This window comes from Trachinotus anak, unplaced genomic scaffold (assembly GCF_046630095.1).
Source record: "Trachinotus anak isolate AG129_WGS33_773 ecotype Australia unplaced genomic scaffold, CSIRO_AGI_Tana_v1 ptg000019l, whole genome shotgun sequence".
Lineage (NCBI taxonomy): Eukaryota > Metazoa > Chordata > Actinopteri > Carangiformes > Carangidae > Trachinotus > Trachinotus anak.
The window spans coordinates 23,365,001-23,382,302 of record NW_027273870.1 but is presented as its reverse complement, the minus strand read 5'-3'; the positions used below and the strand labels follow the sequence as shown (position 1 = coordinate 23,382,302).

Sequence of the window (17,302 nt, the reverse complement as noted above, 5' to 3'; positions counted from 1 at the left end):
TTCTACTTTTCAGATAAATCATTTAGATTGCGTCATAAAAAGGTGCAAAAGATACTTTATTTTAAAAGTTCAATCACTGCTAACTAGCCCATGGTCAACGGTTAAACAGCTAGCCCGCCGCTGCAGCTGGCGTTGGCAGTCCTTGTTCTGCTCTGCAGCCTCGGCGAGCTCGCTGTAGCGCCACACGTACTAGTCCCCCACCTGAGCAGAATAAGAACTACTGTCTCCAGCTGCGGTCGAAGACGGTGGCCCTGCAGTCCAGCCGTGAGGTGAGAGACCTGCCTGCAGGCACGGAAACATGAGGCAGCGTGAACAACAGCATTAGGTGGACAAACATGTGAAAGAAGCATCAAAGGCAGAAATGTACAAATCACAACTTTCAGAATAAAATCAGAACTAAATCTGTGAGGATAACACATTAAAGTTTGTTGATTTCAGAAACAGTATATTATAAAGTTAAGTATATTTTACTTACTTAATGCAATTTCTGTAGCAGGCGAAAGACAAACCATGCTGACATGGTGACATTGACAATGGTAACGTACTAATGTTTAGCAGGCATGTTCACCATAGTCACCATCTTATCTCAGCAAATGTTAGCATGCTAACATTTTGACCAAGCAATTTGACCTGATGGTGGCGCTAGACGCAACATCAAGGGATCACCAAATGGAAATGGATGGAAATTCATCCTGTAGGAGACGTGAATGAGCACACCCATTTTCTCTGCAATTTTTTTTAGGTGTTGATTCATTTCACTAAAAATCACAAACATCATGAAGAGTTGGGGGATCATCAAAGTCAGAAGGACTGGTAAATCCAACCAGTGATTTTTGAGATATTTCAGTCTGGACCAAAGTGGTGGATGGACATGCTGACATTGCCGTCTCTAATTGCTGCCAGTGTGGTTAAAAATAAAAAATATATTAATCTTACTACCTTCAAAGTATTTGCTACATAACCAGGAATCCCAGAGAGTCTGAGTCCACAGGGCAGGTGCCTGCTATGCCTGGTCAGTAATTCAGCCTTGGGTTCACATTCACTGTATTTTGTAGACTAAATATTTTAATTTATTCAACACAGACAAAGTTTTGCAAAGCATCACACTTTTGTACAGCTTGTTGTTATTACACAGGATTAAAGACAGCAAGTACAAATGTAAAATTATTTCAAGTGTTGGTGAGTCAGAATCACATCAGTACATTTATATTACAACTAAATCACATCAATACATCCAACCGGAAAGAGGTAAAACCAAAGAGACTAATCACTGAAGCAGCCGCTCTGTGGAGCTTTGCAGCCTCTTTTAGCCGACTGTTTTGGTTTCACACAGTTAAGTCTCAACTGCTCTCATGAACTCAAATTAACAGTCAAGCAGACAAAAAACAAACAAACCTACCTACAATAACTCACTAGCTGGTGAAGAAAATCAAAATCTGAGTAAAGACACACATCATTTTCAGAAGTTAGTGGAGACCAAAAGTACAGAAGCCAAGAGCAGTCGAGGTGGCAATAATTTTATCCTATTATCTATTATTTTCTTGTAACAGATTAATTATTTCAAGAAAACAAAAGGTAATCAGGCTTCCTCGTTTAATAAGCAGACTAGAAGTACAACTTCAGAAAGGTGTGTAGTTCAGTGATCCTGCAGATATTGTTAACTGAATAATGTATTAGACGTCCAAATTAGCTGGATTACTAACTATTTAGACTATGGGCTCTAATTCGGTGATTCATCCATAACATAATTTATGCCAAGAAAACATAACAACACTGTTGTTCCATTTGTCCCATTATCCAGAGAAAATGGCCCATGGTTTCCCCAAAACAATGAGACATATAACCCATCATGACCAAAAAGAAACTATTCTTTTCTCCTTAGATAACACGATCATGATTTCACAATCTTGAGATTTAAGAGGATCAAAAACATAATTGCAACCTCATCCACTGTTGGCTTCCATGTGAAACGAAGGAAAAAAGGAGAGAATATTAGACTTTGATTCACCATTTAGCCACAAACATCACTCCAAACGAACATTCGTTAATATTTTATCCATAACTTCATAAATTGGTGATATGTCAGCTTGTTTTGATGTTAATCTGCCCCCTAGTGGCCAAACAACAACTAATGCAACTTTACAAAGCAGTACCACTTGCTGAACTCATGTCCTGTATACATAGATAATAAGTATGGTTTTCTGACGGCATGTGTTGGCCTTTTTTAAAAAAAATACAATAACATACCATGTGTGTAAATTATACCATTTTGGTAATGTGTGCAAACAACCCTTGAACAACTTGAAGATCAATCACTCTGAAGTGGTGCTTGTGTTATTGATAATACAAAAAATGTGTGTTCTTGAAATAACACGCACATCTTGACACAGCAACAGGCACTTTGCCAACATGTTTGTCTATATACAGTGCGGGTACGCATGAACATAGTTTTTAACTTGTAGGCTGAGTCCAGGTAAGGTGCTTATTTTTTTTGCTCCATATGTTCGAATAAAAGCCCTCCTGCATGCCTGCTTCAGGCTCTCCGGACGCTGTTTGCGATAGGGCACTGTCAGCTTGCAGGATGAGCTCGTGTAGTAAGTGAGCAGAGCGAAGAGTGATGTAAAATTCCTCTGGCTGCCATGCAGATTGAAGAGCAGGTTGTTTAGCTGGACACGAACGCTCGTCGGGCCGTCTTCGCTCTGATAACTCAGAGTGAAGAAGACATCAGGCTGACCGCTGTCTCTGCAACGAGACACCATCACACAGTCACTTTGTGCACATTTACTGTAGTTTTTTTTCTTTTCTTTCTGAATAATGCTTTTTATTGGACATGCAACAGAGGAAAAAAAGTACAAGATAACAATATCTACATAGGCTTTTCCACTTTTTATCTTTAAGATTTAATCTGGGTAGTGAAGGAGGATGAAGGGTATTTCAAGTCTGTCTCAAAATAGGTGCCCATATGAACATTAAACAAGTTTTTCTGGCTTAAATCATTCCTCCCATTCCTACTGGCCACTAAGAGATCCCTTCCTGATGCACTTTCAATCTAATTATTGGGGGAGAAAATCCACAGTCCTCATTTGTGAGATAATCTATTCAAAAGTATCGAATCACATGTGGACAGCTTTCAAAGACACAGTCTTTTTGGTGTAAAATTCCTTCTTTGTGTTTTCCTGAACAGTGTTTCCTGTTGAACAATAAGAACAAAAAGAGGGAATTTTGTAGTAAAGTGCATTATGAAGAGATCTCCTACTGACCAGTATGAACAAGAGGAATCATTGCAGGAAGAAAAGCTTGTTTAAATGATCATATGTGCATCTGACTACTGTTATACATGACTACTGACATACATGAAAAACTGTGACCCTCTCCTTTAAAATGAGAGGCTTAGCTGTTCACAAAACAGGATTTTTCAAAAGTCATGAGGAATGTAACTGCAAATCATAAATCAGTTCTACATATTTTATATCATAAATGGATGTTAATTTCAATAGACCGCACTGGTAAATACTTTTCAATAAATTAAACCTTTATTACCTGATGAGGAAGGTCCCCTGTAATGCATGTGTGAGTATTTCATGTGCTTCCTCCATGGTCATTGGTCCCCAATAGTAACCACTGTGCTGGAGCTGCTGGTAAGTGCTTTTCACTAGTTCGTACTCTGCAGGGCTGCTGAATGGACGGAGGTGTGTGGGCCAGCTGAGAGCGTCAGCTCCAGTCACCAGCTGCAGCAGAAAAGGTGGTGGAAATAATAATGTTTATCAGGGAATCCTGAGAATACTCTTAAAGAGTTTTTTGGCCTGGGTTTCACCTCCCCAGCATACATACAGGCTGAGCTACCTTACTGGTGAAGGCTGTTGGACATGCAGGCAGAAGGAAACACCTGCAGACACTACTCCTACTGCAAACGTCATTTCTTAGAATATTTTTATTTAGAGTTCTTCTAAAAGACGCACAAATTTACCACCAGTCATAGCTGAAACAGTAAGGCGCAGCACCCTTTGTAGCAGACATGCAAAATAATACAACATCATATTAGAGTGGTCAGAAAGACCAGGCTGGAAAGTTTCCATGGCAACATTCAAAATACAAAGATATAGTGTCTTTTTTAAGTTTCTAAACGATGACGCAGTGATAACCACAGAAAATTTGTGTGTGGGAACCCCCCTCTTTGTTTTCTCTGGGGCATTTAATGCAGATGAGCTCTATTTACATGAAAAACCAGTATTACGCACAGTCCTGATTTATCATAAACAATGACGAGATTTAGCCTTCTCAATAAAGTAGACGCCTGTTGACTAAACTATTTACTTTTTTCAGCCATAAAAAAACGAAACGAAAACAAAAAAAAAAAGCATTTATACGTGGCTCATTTCTAGTTGTATTATTACAAGTATTATTGTTATTGTTATAACTGGAACAAAATGGAACAAAAATCTGCACATACACACCTGCAAATGATCAAAATAATGATTCATATTATTATTATTAATAATAATAGTCATTATTGTTGTTGCTGTACTGATTTGTGGTGTTGGACAATGTTTTAAAATATATTAAAAACACTTAAAGAATAAGCTACCATTAGGCTCGAGGTATATAAAGTAGTTTATAAAGTAAAACATTAAAGTGTTTTATGGACATTAATGCATCAATAATTATAATCCAGTTTTTGTTATTCTGAAATGAACCCATTCATTTCGGCATTGTAAGAACAAGTATATCTTGGTGTTAATACTCGTTTCTAAATTCAGAACGCATGACTTTTACTTGTTTACTTGTTTCTACACTCGCTATGGTTTTGTTACTTTTACTTCAGTAAAAGATCTGAGTGCGTCTTCAATCCCTGGACATATCATTCACAAATTAAATCCAGGTGTTTCATTTCTGACTTTATCTTGCGCCACCCATCTGTCCTCTGTTTAAAAATCAACACCACAAAGCAATCAAACAAACTGTAATTCACAGAGTGTTTACTTTGGATACTAACCTGGTGCCAGGTTCCAGCTTCTTCCTTTAAGTGCAGTTTGTTCCAAAGCAGTAAATCTAGCTGTCTCTCTGTTGGCTCTTGGCTGTCTAGTTCTACTCTCTCTGGGCTCTGTTCAGGACCTGCAGGTTCTTCAGGAGGTTGACTTTCGCTCTGTGTCTGAGCTGCGAGGTTTTCTTTTCGGCTCTGTACTGCGGTTTTCTCAAGATTGTCTCTGACCATCCTACAAAGGAGAATCCTCTTCTTGACCGCCTGTTGCTCCAGTTCCTCCCCTTTTCAGCGGCAGATCCTCCATCATTGACTCTTTTCTGCTTTGTCATCTGCTTCTCAGTCGTCTTTGAGACTCCATTTGTTGAAACATCTTGAGATTTTAATCAAGATTGATCAACATTACCACAAAGTGTTGGAGGGGAGCAGAGGCTGGATATTCTCAGTTGTTCTTAAGCTGAAACACAGAGAAGTGAACACAGACAATCACAGTCAAAATTTTGTATCCGACTGAACTGCATTTCACATGATCTTGAACCTACAATAGCTCTTTAAGTTGTTATGTTGAACTTGTTAGCAAACAGCTGCTTATTCACACACCCAGGAGTTATGGAGCAACATTAGCATTCATTAGGAGTCGTGTTTCTGGCCACCTGGCAATCAAAGTTATAGATCCACTCCCGTCTGGCCCTATCTGGCTTTTAGCTGCCGAATGCTCCTCTATGTTCACTGGGTAAATGGACTGCACTTTTGAAGTCTTATCGACCAATCAAATACTTTCTAATACAAGCCACTTTCACCCATTCACACACACACACGCGGTTTTTCCATCATGAACACTCACACGCCAATGATACCTCAGGGGAAATTCTGGGCTTCAGTATCTTAAAGATCACTATCCACGACACGCATGCAGTGGGAGCCGGGAAAGCGAACCACCGACCTTCCGGTTAGTGGTCAGTCCTGAGCCACCGTCTCCCCAGGCTCTCTTTAAGTGTGTGTGTCTGCTGTTTGGTGCTGAGCAAGAAACGTACAGTGAGTTTTTATGAGATTTCACTCTAAAAACAGCTGCCTGCTGCAGCCACACCACAACAGAAAAGCTGGGGGCCAGACAACTAAACAACGAACTACAGCTGCAACCAATAATTATCCAAGTATCTCGTCACTGTATAGAACAACACAACAGTGAGGCACCTCCCTGAGCCACATGATATGTCACTTAATTTCTTCGTTAACTGATTATTCAAAAATACTCATCACATTTTCGGCATTTTACTGGAAAAGTTACTTCAGATAAAATCAATTTAAATTAAATTAAATTTCTTTCGACTAATAAATCAAACAGACGAACCTTTGGAGCTCACTGTAAGGCTCTGTAGAGCTGAGGGAAGCTGCAGATTCAGGTGATAATTCTCTGTAGGCTCATCACTACAGTCGACCACGTTCCCACTGTCATTTGATACTTTACTTCAGTACTATCAAGAATGTGAGGCAGTCTCTGCATGCATGCCTAATGCAGAATCTGAGGTCATGTGACTGACAATAAACCCTGATTATGCGTCATTAATCACTGGGAAAGGCGGATGTTATATAGATGGAATGAAAAAAGAACACTTTCACTTTCTCATTCAAGAAAATATAAGCAAGTAGTGTAACTATATCATGATGTTTTTGCCTCATTTTTTGTGGTAATGCACTGTGTATCGTCTGGCTTAATGTTGCTTTTATATTTAAAACACCTTACAACTTTTGTTAAGAGAAGTGCTCTATAAATAAAGTTTTTATATTGGATGTATTATTACTTATACTGCTTTTTATACAAGCACCAGCCCAGTTATGAAAAGACAGGCTGCTTTCTTTTACTGCCTGTCCTTTTTTTGGTACTATTTCATTTCTTTCTTTCCTCTTTCTCTCCTTGCTCAAATGATGATGATAGATGTAAATATCACGCTCTGTTGTAATCTGCACTTGCTTAAAAACACTAACAAAAAAACAAAAACAAAACCAAACAAAACAACTAAATAGTTTTATTGTAGCATCACCAAACATTTCAACCCAAACCATGACTGTGCTCGATTGTAATCAGTTTACAGTGTGTTCAGGACTCAGGATGTTTATCTTAGCTTATACTATTGCGTTCACAGTGAAGTGTCAGTGCTTTATCAAGGGATGTTCACACTAGCTTTGAAATGAAAAAATGACTTTGAGGTTTAACTTTATTTTTGAAGGTTTTCACACCCATATTGGTTGAACAGTGTGTTTTTTTAATTTTTTTTTTTTTTTTTTTTTTTGCAGCTGGGTGTTGGATGGTGTCCTCACAATAACTGTTTCATCTGAGTGCCAGTGTGCTGGAGCTCAGACGCAACACTGCAATGTCCCAATACCGATGGACTGCACCGCAAGAATTGCACAAATATTCATAACATTAACCCCACAGTAACCCTGACCCCATCACCTATGGATTAACCCGTCATTCGTGATGCATATTGTTCTGCTGTAAGTCATATTCACATATTATAGTATTTTAATTAGGGCTGTGTAATATAGCAGCTAATGAGAGCGGGGTTTATGTGAACTGATATAACTGGGAAAGGTGATCGTGCGCGTCTTTCCACTCGTAACGGAAACGAAAATTAGTTCGCTTTCCACCTCCCAGCGTGAACACGGGCTGAATTTACACCGTGAAGCGCGGAAATTTGCATCTGAATGACTGAGGAGGCACATTACGCTTCATCCCCGGTGCACATTACGGTCAACAACAACAACAACAACAACAACAAAAACCTCGTAATGATGCATGAAACAAAGCGAACATACCTGCAAACTGAGTGTCAGAGTCTTGCTGAGTGTGTGTCAGTCAGTTTCTCTTACTGACGAGAAACAGATTACTTTCGGTTTAAGTTGACTGGGCATGAGGCGGGTGCGCTCCTTCAAACAGCCTGTTGATCTACCGAGAATAAAAGGGTTGACACTGTCACCATTATTCAGGGCTCCTTCCACCTGCGCATGCTCATTAGGAATTCACAGACGCACACACACACGGTTCAGGTGGCCCTCAGCTTTTGCTTTCGTTTTAGTCGGCTGATTCCCTTAAATCACGTGATATGCCAGCAACGTGTGTGCATTTGTGTGTGTGTGTGTGTGTGTGTGTGTGTACTTGTACTTGCTACATAGTAAGGACCAAAAAAAGTATTTTACTAACAGAGTGAGGACATTTTGGGAAAGTGAGGACATTGTGGCCGGTCCTCACTTTTTGAGACACCTTCAAATCACATTTTGAGGGTTAAGACTTGGTTTTAGAGTTATGGTTAGAATTAGGTTTAGGTTAAGGTTTGGGTCAAGGTTAGGGTCAGGCACTCAGTTGTGATGGTTAAGGTTAGGGTAAGGGGCTAGGGAATGAATCATGTCAATGAGTGTCCTCACAAAGATAGAAGTACAAATATATCTGTGTGTCTCTCTCTGTGTGTGTGTGTGTGTGTGTGTGTGTGTGTACACATACTTGTAAATGCTACATAGTGAGGACCAAAAAAAGTATTTTCCTGACAGAGTGAGGACAGTTCAGGAAATGGGGGGACATTTTTGACATTGGCATTTTGAGGTTAAGAGTTAGGATTAGATTTAGGTGAGTTGGTCAGTTGTGACGGTTCGAGGTAAGGGGCTAGGGAATGCATTGTGTCGATGAGTGTCCTCACACAGACAGAAGTACAAGTGTGTGTGTGTGTGTGTGTGTGCATGCGTGCGTGCGTGCAAATTTCAGCAGAAGCATAACTGTCATTGATGCCAGTAAAGAGTTTATACTGGATTGTTCGAAACAAGGCGACAAACCAGGCTGGCAACTGTACAAATGAGTGGCACGCCAAACCGCAGACAGGCAGTCAGGCACTCTGGCACATATTCAAATGAATGTCTGGAGAGCTTGGTAATAAGCACAGAAATGATGTTGGTAATCTGACAACCGGTGAGCGTGAGCTGTGAGTTGTATGTACAGAGGGGGATGATGAGGTAAATGGGAACAGTCGTGTGCAGGGGCTGAGCGGAGGAGACTGGCTGGGTCTGGAATAACACAGGAGTTAGTTATGGTGAGAACACGCAACTGGCAGAAACAAATGCAAACAAATGTTCCTGGCTGGCAGGCATGTGCATCAACAACACCAGATAAAAGCCTAGACTGAGGGAACACTGGCCATCCTTTCTGAGCAACATAGCAACTTAAAAATCATGTGCACACTGAAAAGGAGATAACCCCATGGCTGACCCAGGAAGTGTGTTGTGGCTTTACTCTACACAAAGATGCTTCTCTGACCAAGACGACAGAGTCATGTGGTGCAGAACAATGCCGTCTCCATCTCCCAGTTTTTCTGCCACATCTGGCCATCCATCTGGATTGCGGGTGAAATCCGGAGAAGAGATTGACCATGGCACCCAACAGACTACAAAAGACCTCCTATCAAGGCTTAGACATGAATTGAAGAATTGGTCCATGAAGTCAGACAACATGTGAAAGCTGAGTTACCACCAGACAAGACAAGGACAGTGACTAAGTCCAGGGAGATGTGAAATCAGGCTGAGATTCTGGGAAGAGGCAAGATGTGGCCACAAACTCCCTGGTATCATGCTCTATAGACACCCTCCAGCAACACTGCCTCAGTAATCTCAATGTACCCCAAGACACCCTACAGAAATACTAGATGGAACCATGATGATGATGAGGATGATGCAAAAAAATTCAAGGAGCAATATTAATTGACCTTTGAATGAAGAAGCTTTTAGCACAATAATTACTGTACTGGCCCAAAACAACATTCAGACATATAAAAGGAAAACACATACACATAGCCCTGGAATTTGTATGGGTGGGTAGCATTTTTACTTCATCCCTTGTCTCGTGTTTTTCATAGTTAGGAGTTATAGTTGTGTTCTTTTTTTTAATCATAGGTGATCACACCACCATTAAATCCAGAGATTCAAAGGTAAAGTTTCAGATAAAAGATTTGTCTTTTTGTTTAATTCATGTTTTGGGTATAGTTTTAGTTTTGTTTATTTTGCCTGTGGCCCACCCCACCCCCTTTTAAGCGTCCCTTTCATAACCTTTGGGAAATAAACACTCTGAGGACAGTAATACGGATGGTTCTCGGGAGGGGTTTCCACTAGGCTGGGGAATAACCAAAAAAAAAAGAAAAAAAAAAAAAGACTCATGTTACATGAAAAAATAAAGAGTGCAACCATGTCCACAAAAACAGACAATCATCTTTGTGGCATTCTTTATTCAACTATTCAACCTTTAAAGATTGAAAACATTCATTTAATGCAAATGTGTTGTTTTTTAGCTCTATGGGTGATAAAACTGAATACAAAAAACGAATTAAAATGCAGTCGGTTGCAGTTTTCTTAGCAGAAGATGGACAGTTTATGGGGAAACATGCATAAACACACACATACAGTCCATGATACCATGCTAACCACATTTACATAGTCTTTATTAACAGAAATTTACAGCTGTCAACCTTCTTGCACTCGGAGGTAGTGTCACATCGTTTCCTTCTGAGAACATAAATATCACTGTGGGAGTCCTGATCTTTCAGGCTGTGGAGCTGGACGTTTCTTTTTTGTTTTGCCTGTGCATCAAGTAGGCAGCTGCTGTTACAGCCAAGATCCCATAAGTAGCCAAAACACACTGAAAGAGAGCAGAGAGGGACACATATCTGACTGAAAAGACTTGATATGTAAAAACTTTACAAGCGCTCACATATAACGGAGCCTGGGTGTGTGTGTGTGTGTGTGTGTGTGTGTGTCATGTACATTTCGACGCCCCTGCAGAGTGTAGCTATTAAAGTATTTCCTCCAACCAGTCAGTTCCACAGAAGCTGGGGCCTCAATGCCAAGCAACTGCCTCTGAAACACACAAAATACACATCCACACACAGTCACACAAGAAGAGGAAGCACTGCATACTTGATATGTTTAGTTAACTTTCCATGATATATCAAAATGTAGTTTTAAGGGAAATTGTGGTAAAAGTAATGTAATTATAAATCACATTTTATTGAGAGCAAACTCAATGTGCAAGAAAAATATAATGAATAAAATAATAATAAAAACCACATAAAAAATTTAAGAAAAAACAATTAACCGCAAAATCAAACACAGCATCAATGAACTGTGCACCCACATGTGAACTTGTGCACAGCATACTGTCCCGTCAAAATGAATGTGAAACCATCACATTCAGTTATAAGAACACCTTTTACACATATCAAATAACATCAACATAGCTCTTATAATCTAGATCCTGCTCTCTTTTTTCTTTTCTTTTCTTTTTTTTTAAACTAATATTGTGAAAATGCTGCTAAACCACCAAATGCAAACCACACTTGAAAATTTCTCAAAAAATTTAGCAATTTCTTTGTAAGTATCCGTGTCAGTTGAGCCTCAAATAGAAAAAAAAGAAGCTGAATACTTTTGCATGTTGAAACCAGTTTGCTGACTGGCATGGTGAGGTAACAGAAATGTTTTATGGTCATTCAAGTCACATTCAACACACCCTCTGAATGTGATTAAACTGAATCAGCCGGAACTCAAGCTAATCACCCGGACTTGCTGGCAGCAGAGAGCTCTCATTCGCCTCAGTGCTCCACAGCATTACTGTGTGACAAAAGGTTAAAGCTGCAATTTCCTTTGGAATTAGGAAAAATGCTGGAATTTTTCTTTTAATGCATGAGATTATTAACAAAATATCTTAATTCTACTTTGCGATAAAAATCCACCAAGGCTGGACTTTTTTCCCAACTGCTGACAGGAAAATTAAATTATGCTAGGTTTTAAACTGGGGGTCAGATATGAAGCCGCAAACAAATAATGTGACATTTTGCGTTAAATATAAACTAGGAGACAGTTAGTTAAACTTAGCGTACGGACTGGAAACACAGGGTAACAGCTTGTTTGGCAAAAATAAATCCGCCTGTCAGCACATCGTGGACAAGTTTTATTTGCTTGCCAGTGTAAAAATGACAAGTTGTAGTAGTATGGTTGTAAGGGTTAGGGTATAAGGACTCATAAAAGCACCAATAGAACAGATTAATTTTTGCAGCATTATTTCTTAGTGGCCTTTAATGAACACCATTTCCCATAAACTGCGGACCTCACATCGTGGCATGGCATCACAGATAGCTCCGACATGTCAGAAAGCTGAAAAACTGACTGCAGAAGAGAGTGGTGGTGAGTTTAGTTGAAATCAAGTTACAATGACGTAAGTAGAGTAGAGGAACACATCTGAATTGCTGGAGTACAAGCAGAACAGATTTTTCTACTCGGATTTTATTAAAAAGGGATCAGTTCTCACAACACGTGAGCGTTTCTGTGACTTCCTGTGCAGATCTGTTGGAAACTGTCCGTCTTTACTGGAGCTCTTTGTCTCTGCCTCCTGTTGCTGCCGCCTGATCTCTGCCAGAAATGTGCATGCAGCTTATCCTGAACGAGCCGACTGCAGTGACTCACAGAAGCTAGAGGAACAGAGACTAGCCTGGACACAATGTCGTGACTTCAGCTCAGCAGCTCTACAGTTGTCAGCGTCACAAGCTCTAAATGTCACAAGAAGCATATCAAATACCAGTTTTACACGTTTTTAACACCTACATCTGTCACTAGTGGAGTGGCTTCATAGATAAGATCACTGGAGGAGGGCGCAGTGTAGTTGTTACCAAGTCTATCATGTGTCAACAATGTCTAATGGATTTAACATTCAAAAAGGAAAAAAAAAAAAAGATACCCATAATATTTGAAATGATAATAAATATATATTGTTTCAATATTTTCCTGAAAACCCCAAGTCTTCTTTTATAGGAATGAAAAACCTGGACCCCGTTTTCAAGGATTCACCAAACCCAAATGGGATCAAAAGGAGAACCATGCTGTATCATATTTAAATTACAGCTCACCTATTCTAGACTATAAATGGAGGCGAAAACTACAAAACTGACATCACAGTGAACACTTTGACTTGAAAAGTTGACAAAAGGTGCGACCTTACATCTTTTCCTTTTCTGTTTTTCTTTGATGCAGTTTTGTAACTTTAAAGCAGCTATAATCAATATTTTTACACTGATGAACTTACAGAGAATCTGCAGCCCCCCTCGTCTTTACAGGGCTCTATGGTGACTTTCAGCTCATTGTTCAGCTGTCCGGCCCAAAACTTTACTGTTTTGTTTCACTCTCAGTGCTTTCACGTGCTGCTCTCTAGAGGTGAGGTGGTTAACCAGACGTATTTTAGTCAAAACAATCTTTTTCAGGTCTTTTCTCTAATAAAATACAAGAAAACTGCTTGGAAAAGCTTCCAGTGAAGCATTATTCTCACCTCAGGAGCTGGTAGAGACTAAAAACTGAGCTAAAAGAGAGTGAACACTGGACTTTGGTTTTTCAGGTGGTCAGAAACAAAACTGGCTGCTGACTGTAAAAAAAAAAAAAAAAAATATTCTTTGCTAACAAGTTTACCAGATGATATTGACAGTGTAGTGTTTACAGCTTGTTTCTGCTGCCCCCAAGTGGTCAAAAACTAACAAATAAACAGCAAATACAGTTGATGACCTCATGAAAATAAATAAATGAAACCTTCCTGAGAACAAACCCATCTTTTGTAATCTTTTTCTTTAAAATTACTTGTTATTGGTTTCCTTACCTCTGAACGAATATATTTGCCAACCAATGCACAAATCATAAGACAATTACATGTGGTCTAATAATGTATATAATGTAGCCACTGGACTAAACATTTTGTTGTATTTATTCCTTTAAACAGTTTGTTTATCTGTTTCCTGCCTCTTCAGACTGTTTCTTGTACTGCTGCAACGTGGGTTTCTCTTCTAGAAATCAGTCTTGTCTTGTCTCAGCTCATGATCAAGCCAGAAGGAAAAAAAGAGTATTTTTTTTAGTTTGTAAAAGGTGCTCCAACCAATGCACAAAAACAGGTAAAAAGAGAAAGTGATATATTAAAAGCAGTGTTAAGAATTATTCAGACATGGGAATGTAGTGGAGTAGAAGTATAAAGTAACATAAAATCAAAAATTAAATAAAAACTCAAATATTTTCTTTAATAATAGTGGTTACACAGTGGACTGCTTTACTGGGTCTACGACAAAAACTGAAAAATCAAGATCTGTACATATCTGAAGAACTGAATTCCCTCTGTCGGTCTCACAATGTAACAAGCAAATCTTTTTCACACGATTTTACGAATGCTTGGGTCTGCTCAGACTTTAAAATATCCGTTACCCAATAATGACTTAAACACATTATTGTATCATTTTTACCAATGCATTGATCTATAAACAGCATTTTAATGATGTAACTGTTTGGGGTGCAGCTATTTCTTATATATATATATATATATATATATACATACTGTTGGGTTGTGAACTCTGTATCATTGAGCAATATTTTATCAGATGTTCAAATTGTGTTTGCAAAATCTTAAGGTTTATTTAAGTGAAGAAGGAGGAGTGCAAATTAGAAAAACTGAAGTCAACAACAAATAGTTTACCTCAACACTGTACTCGAGTAAATGCACTTCGTTACTTTCCATTACAGCTCTCAAGAGCTTCTTTACACCAGTAGTTAAAAAACAACAACAAACCGCATTACAGCCTATTTCCAATGACATAAAGGCTAAAACAGGGAAAAACAAAGAATTCATTGTCTGCCAAAAAATAATCCTGAGAAATGCTGCGAGCAGATGCGGTTCATTCATCCTACCTTCACCTCTGTTATCAGATGACCGAAGCTGGTGAGGGGGATCCGCGTTTTAACGGGGGACGTCGGCATTTCTGGAGACAGTTTGAATGAAAATGTTACGTTGCGCAGTTTTGCAGTTTTGCAGTTTTTCCTGCCCCACACAGTCGCTCCACGGGCTCAGGCTGCCTCCAGACAGACATTCAGAAGGTGCAGGTCGGGACTTACCGCTCGCAGGAGGAAGGACGGGGACGCTTACACAATATTGTCATGCGCAAACATTGTGTTCTTACGTCAGCGCGTTCTGACCAATCATGTGTTTCTGTGCAAGGCGCTGCCCAATTGGCTCGGGTTAGGTGGGCGGGGCTTGTAGGTGGTTACGCAAACTGCGGTTCTCAGCGTCAGCCGGTCGTCTTTCGTTTTATCCACCAGAGGGCGCAGTGTTACAGTTTATGACTGTGTCCACCACCTGCCACAGGTTGAGCCAAATAAAAGGAAAATAACTGTTTACACATTAACGCAGGGGCCAGTGATTATTCAATAATTAGGGCTAATAATGTTTTATTTGTTGGCAATGTTTATTTTTATAAGCCTTCACTATTTATTTCAAAAATATAGCAGATTTATAAAAGTTCATTTTTTTAGACCTGTGTCCAAGATGTTATTTTTCCCCCCTAGCTAATGGATTACAGTAGATTAACTTCCTGTAAAATTCATTTGTCCAAAAACTATGGTGGTGTACAGTTCATAAATGTAGGAACACAAAATGTTCTCCTGGCTTTCTTGTCCGTTTTAACTCGTTTGTTACAGTTAATACCTCAAATAAATCAGTTGATCTTGTGTTCTGTCCAAGTACTATTAATATTAACATTAAAATTAATCAATGGATACATTGATTTAAAATGGAAGACATTTCAGTTTGTAAGTTAAAGGTAGCAAAGGTAACAAATCACATGAAATCTTTTCTTTTTCCATCACAAACTGACTCAGTTGCTGTTTTATTTAATCATGCGGAATAACAAATTGAATATCCAAAATGTCAGCTCCTCAAATGGATATTTTTCATTTACAGATAAACACTAGTGGAAACTAAATAAATTAACTTTAATCTGAGCCAAAGCTAGTTGTAGCTATGTCGCTTTATATAGCGCTCATACTTTAGCTGTTCCATTAGCCGTCTTTTTCCTTTTATGTCCCTTTTGCAATTACTGCAAATAGTTAACAAGAAATATTTCCCCTTGTCACACATCAAACACCAGAATGGAGAAAAATGTGATGTCAGTGACTTTGACCATGGCATGATTGTTGGTGTCGGTACTTCTGAAACTAGTCCTGGGATTTTCATGCACAGCTTTTTCTAGAGGTTTTACTCAGAATGGTGCGTAAAACACACAAAACAAAAAATGACTCACTGAGTGGCAGATGTGTGGACAGAAACACTTTGTTGATGAGAGAGGTCAGAGGAGAATGGGCAGACTTTGAGGCACCTGGATTACAAAAAAAAACAAAACTAAACAAAAAAAAACGTAGCCTGTCTGATGAAACTTGATTTCTTCTGAGGACAGGGCTGGTGGCGGTGGCGGTGTAATGGTGTGGGGGATGTTTTCTCAGCACACTGTGGGCCTCTTAACACCAATCAGCCAAAGTAAAAGTCGTCTCAAACTGACTTCATAACACACCTGACGATGAGTTCACTGGACTTCAGTGGCCTCCGCAGTCACCAGATGTCAATCCAGTAGAACACCTCTGGGATGTGGTAGAACAGGAGCCTGGCAGCTTGAATGTGCAGTGCTGGAGGAGGTGTGCATTCAGAGAAAAAAGGAGGAATGTGACTGAAATTGAGATCAAATTCAAAACAACAGGTCACGTCTGCAGAGTTTCACACCTGCACTGTGTACTCCCTGTAAATGTAACCTTTAAATATCTGTAGCCTATTGATCTGACTACTTATTGACTGTATAATCCCACCACACACTCACTATCACGACCAATATCTTGACCAATATTTGAAGGCAATCGCTCTAAAAATGTACAATTTGTCAAGTCAAGTTAGTCACTTACCCCATAAACAGCAGTTAACCCCTTCAATCCTCAGACCCTCCTCTCCAGGTGGATGACATGTTGTACAACTTGTCATAAGTGCACCATAGCTGAACTTAGGTTATTTAACCCTGATGCACCTTTTTTCTACAAAGCCTCTCCTGGTGAGTAAAGAGCATTCAACACCACTGGAATCTTTTCAACTCCTCATTTTTCACCACAAATGTTTACAAGTGTAAATACATTTTCTCAGAAAAATGACAAACTGCACTGAACAGAAACAAATACTTTGGATTCCTTTCTTCCTTCGTTCTTTTAAATTTCTGGTTTCCTTTTTTTGGTGTTGTTAAAACTAATATATTTTTTTTATATTTCTTGATCATTTTCAGATATTTCACTGGAGTTTTTATATTTTTTCATGGATTTTAAAAATATATTTTACTAATACTTATATAAAGATATTTAAAATGTAAGTAAAACATTTGATGTATTCGTAAAATGCCCCAAAAAACATAAAATACTGTAAAATATTACAAAAAGAGTAAAAGATAAGAAGATTTACAA

The 17,302-nt window shown here is 39.0% G+C and overlaps 2 protein-coding genes across 4 annotated transcripts; both read right to left on the bottom strand.

The window, feature by feature from the left end:
• Positions 1 to 1,043: 1,043 nt before the first annotated feature.
• Positions 1,044 to 8,040, bottom strand: socs1b (suppressor of cytokine signaling 1b). 3 transcript variants are annotated; one of them, XM_071504441.1, is made up of 5 exons: positions 7,796 to 7,989; positions 5,823 to 5,995; positions 4,994 to 5,435; positions 3,541 to 3,728; positions 1,044 to 2,742 (listed from the first exon to the last, which is right to left on the bottom strand). In XM_071504441.1, exons 3-5 carry the CDS (start codon positions 5,210 to 5,212, stop codon positions 2,418 to 2,420), a joined length of 732 nt encoding a protein of 243 aa, XP_071360542.1. In that variant the 5' UTR covers positions 5,213 to 5,435; positions 5,823 to 5,995; positions 7,796 to 7,989; the 3' UTR covers positions 1,044 to 2,417. The 3 variants fall into 3 exon arrangements, with proteins under 3 accessions (XP_071360542.1, XP_071360541.1, XP_071360540.1); XM_071504440.1 differs by having other exon boundaries at positions 5,836 to 5,995; XM_071504439.1 differs by lacking the exon at positions 5,823 to 5,995 and having other exon boundaries at positions 7,796 to 8,040.
• A 2,386-nt stretch (positions 8,041 to 10,426) lies between these two features.
• On the bottom strand, positions 10,427 to 15,010 carry LOC139636809 (ATP synthase membrane subunit K, mitochondrial-like). The gene is made up of 4 exons (XM_071505156.1): positions 14,927 to 15,010; positions 14,723 to 14,793; positions 10,778 to 10,870; positions 10,427 to 10,652 (listed from the first exon to the last, which is right to left on the bottom strand). Exons 2-4 carry the CDS (start codon positions 14,789 to 14,791, stop codon positions 10,557 to 10,559), a joined length of 258 nt encoding a protein of 85 aa, XP_071361257.1. The 5' UTR covers positions 14,792 to 14,793; positions 14,927 to 15,010; the 3' UTR covers positions 10,427 to 10,556.
• Positions 15,011 to 17,302: the final 2,292 nt, after the last annotated feature.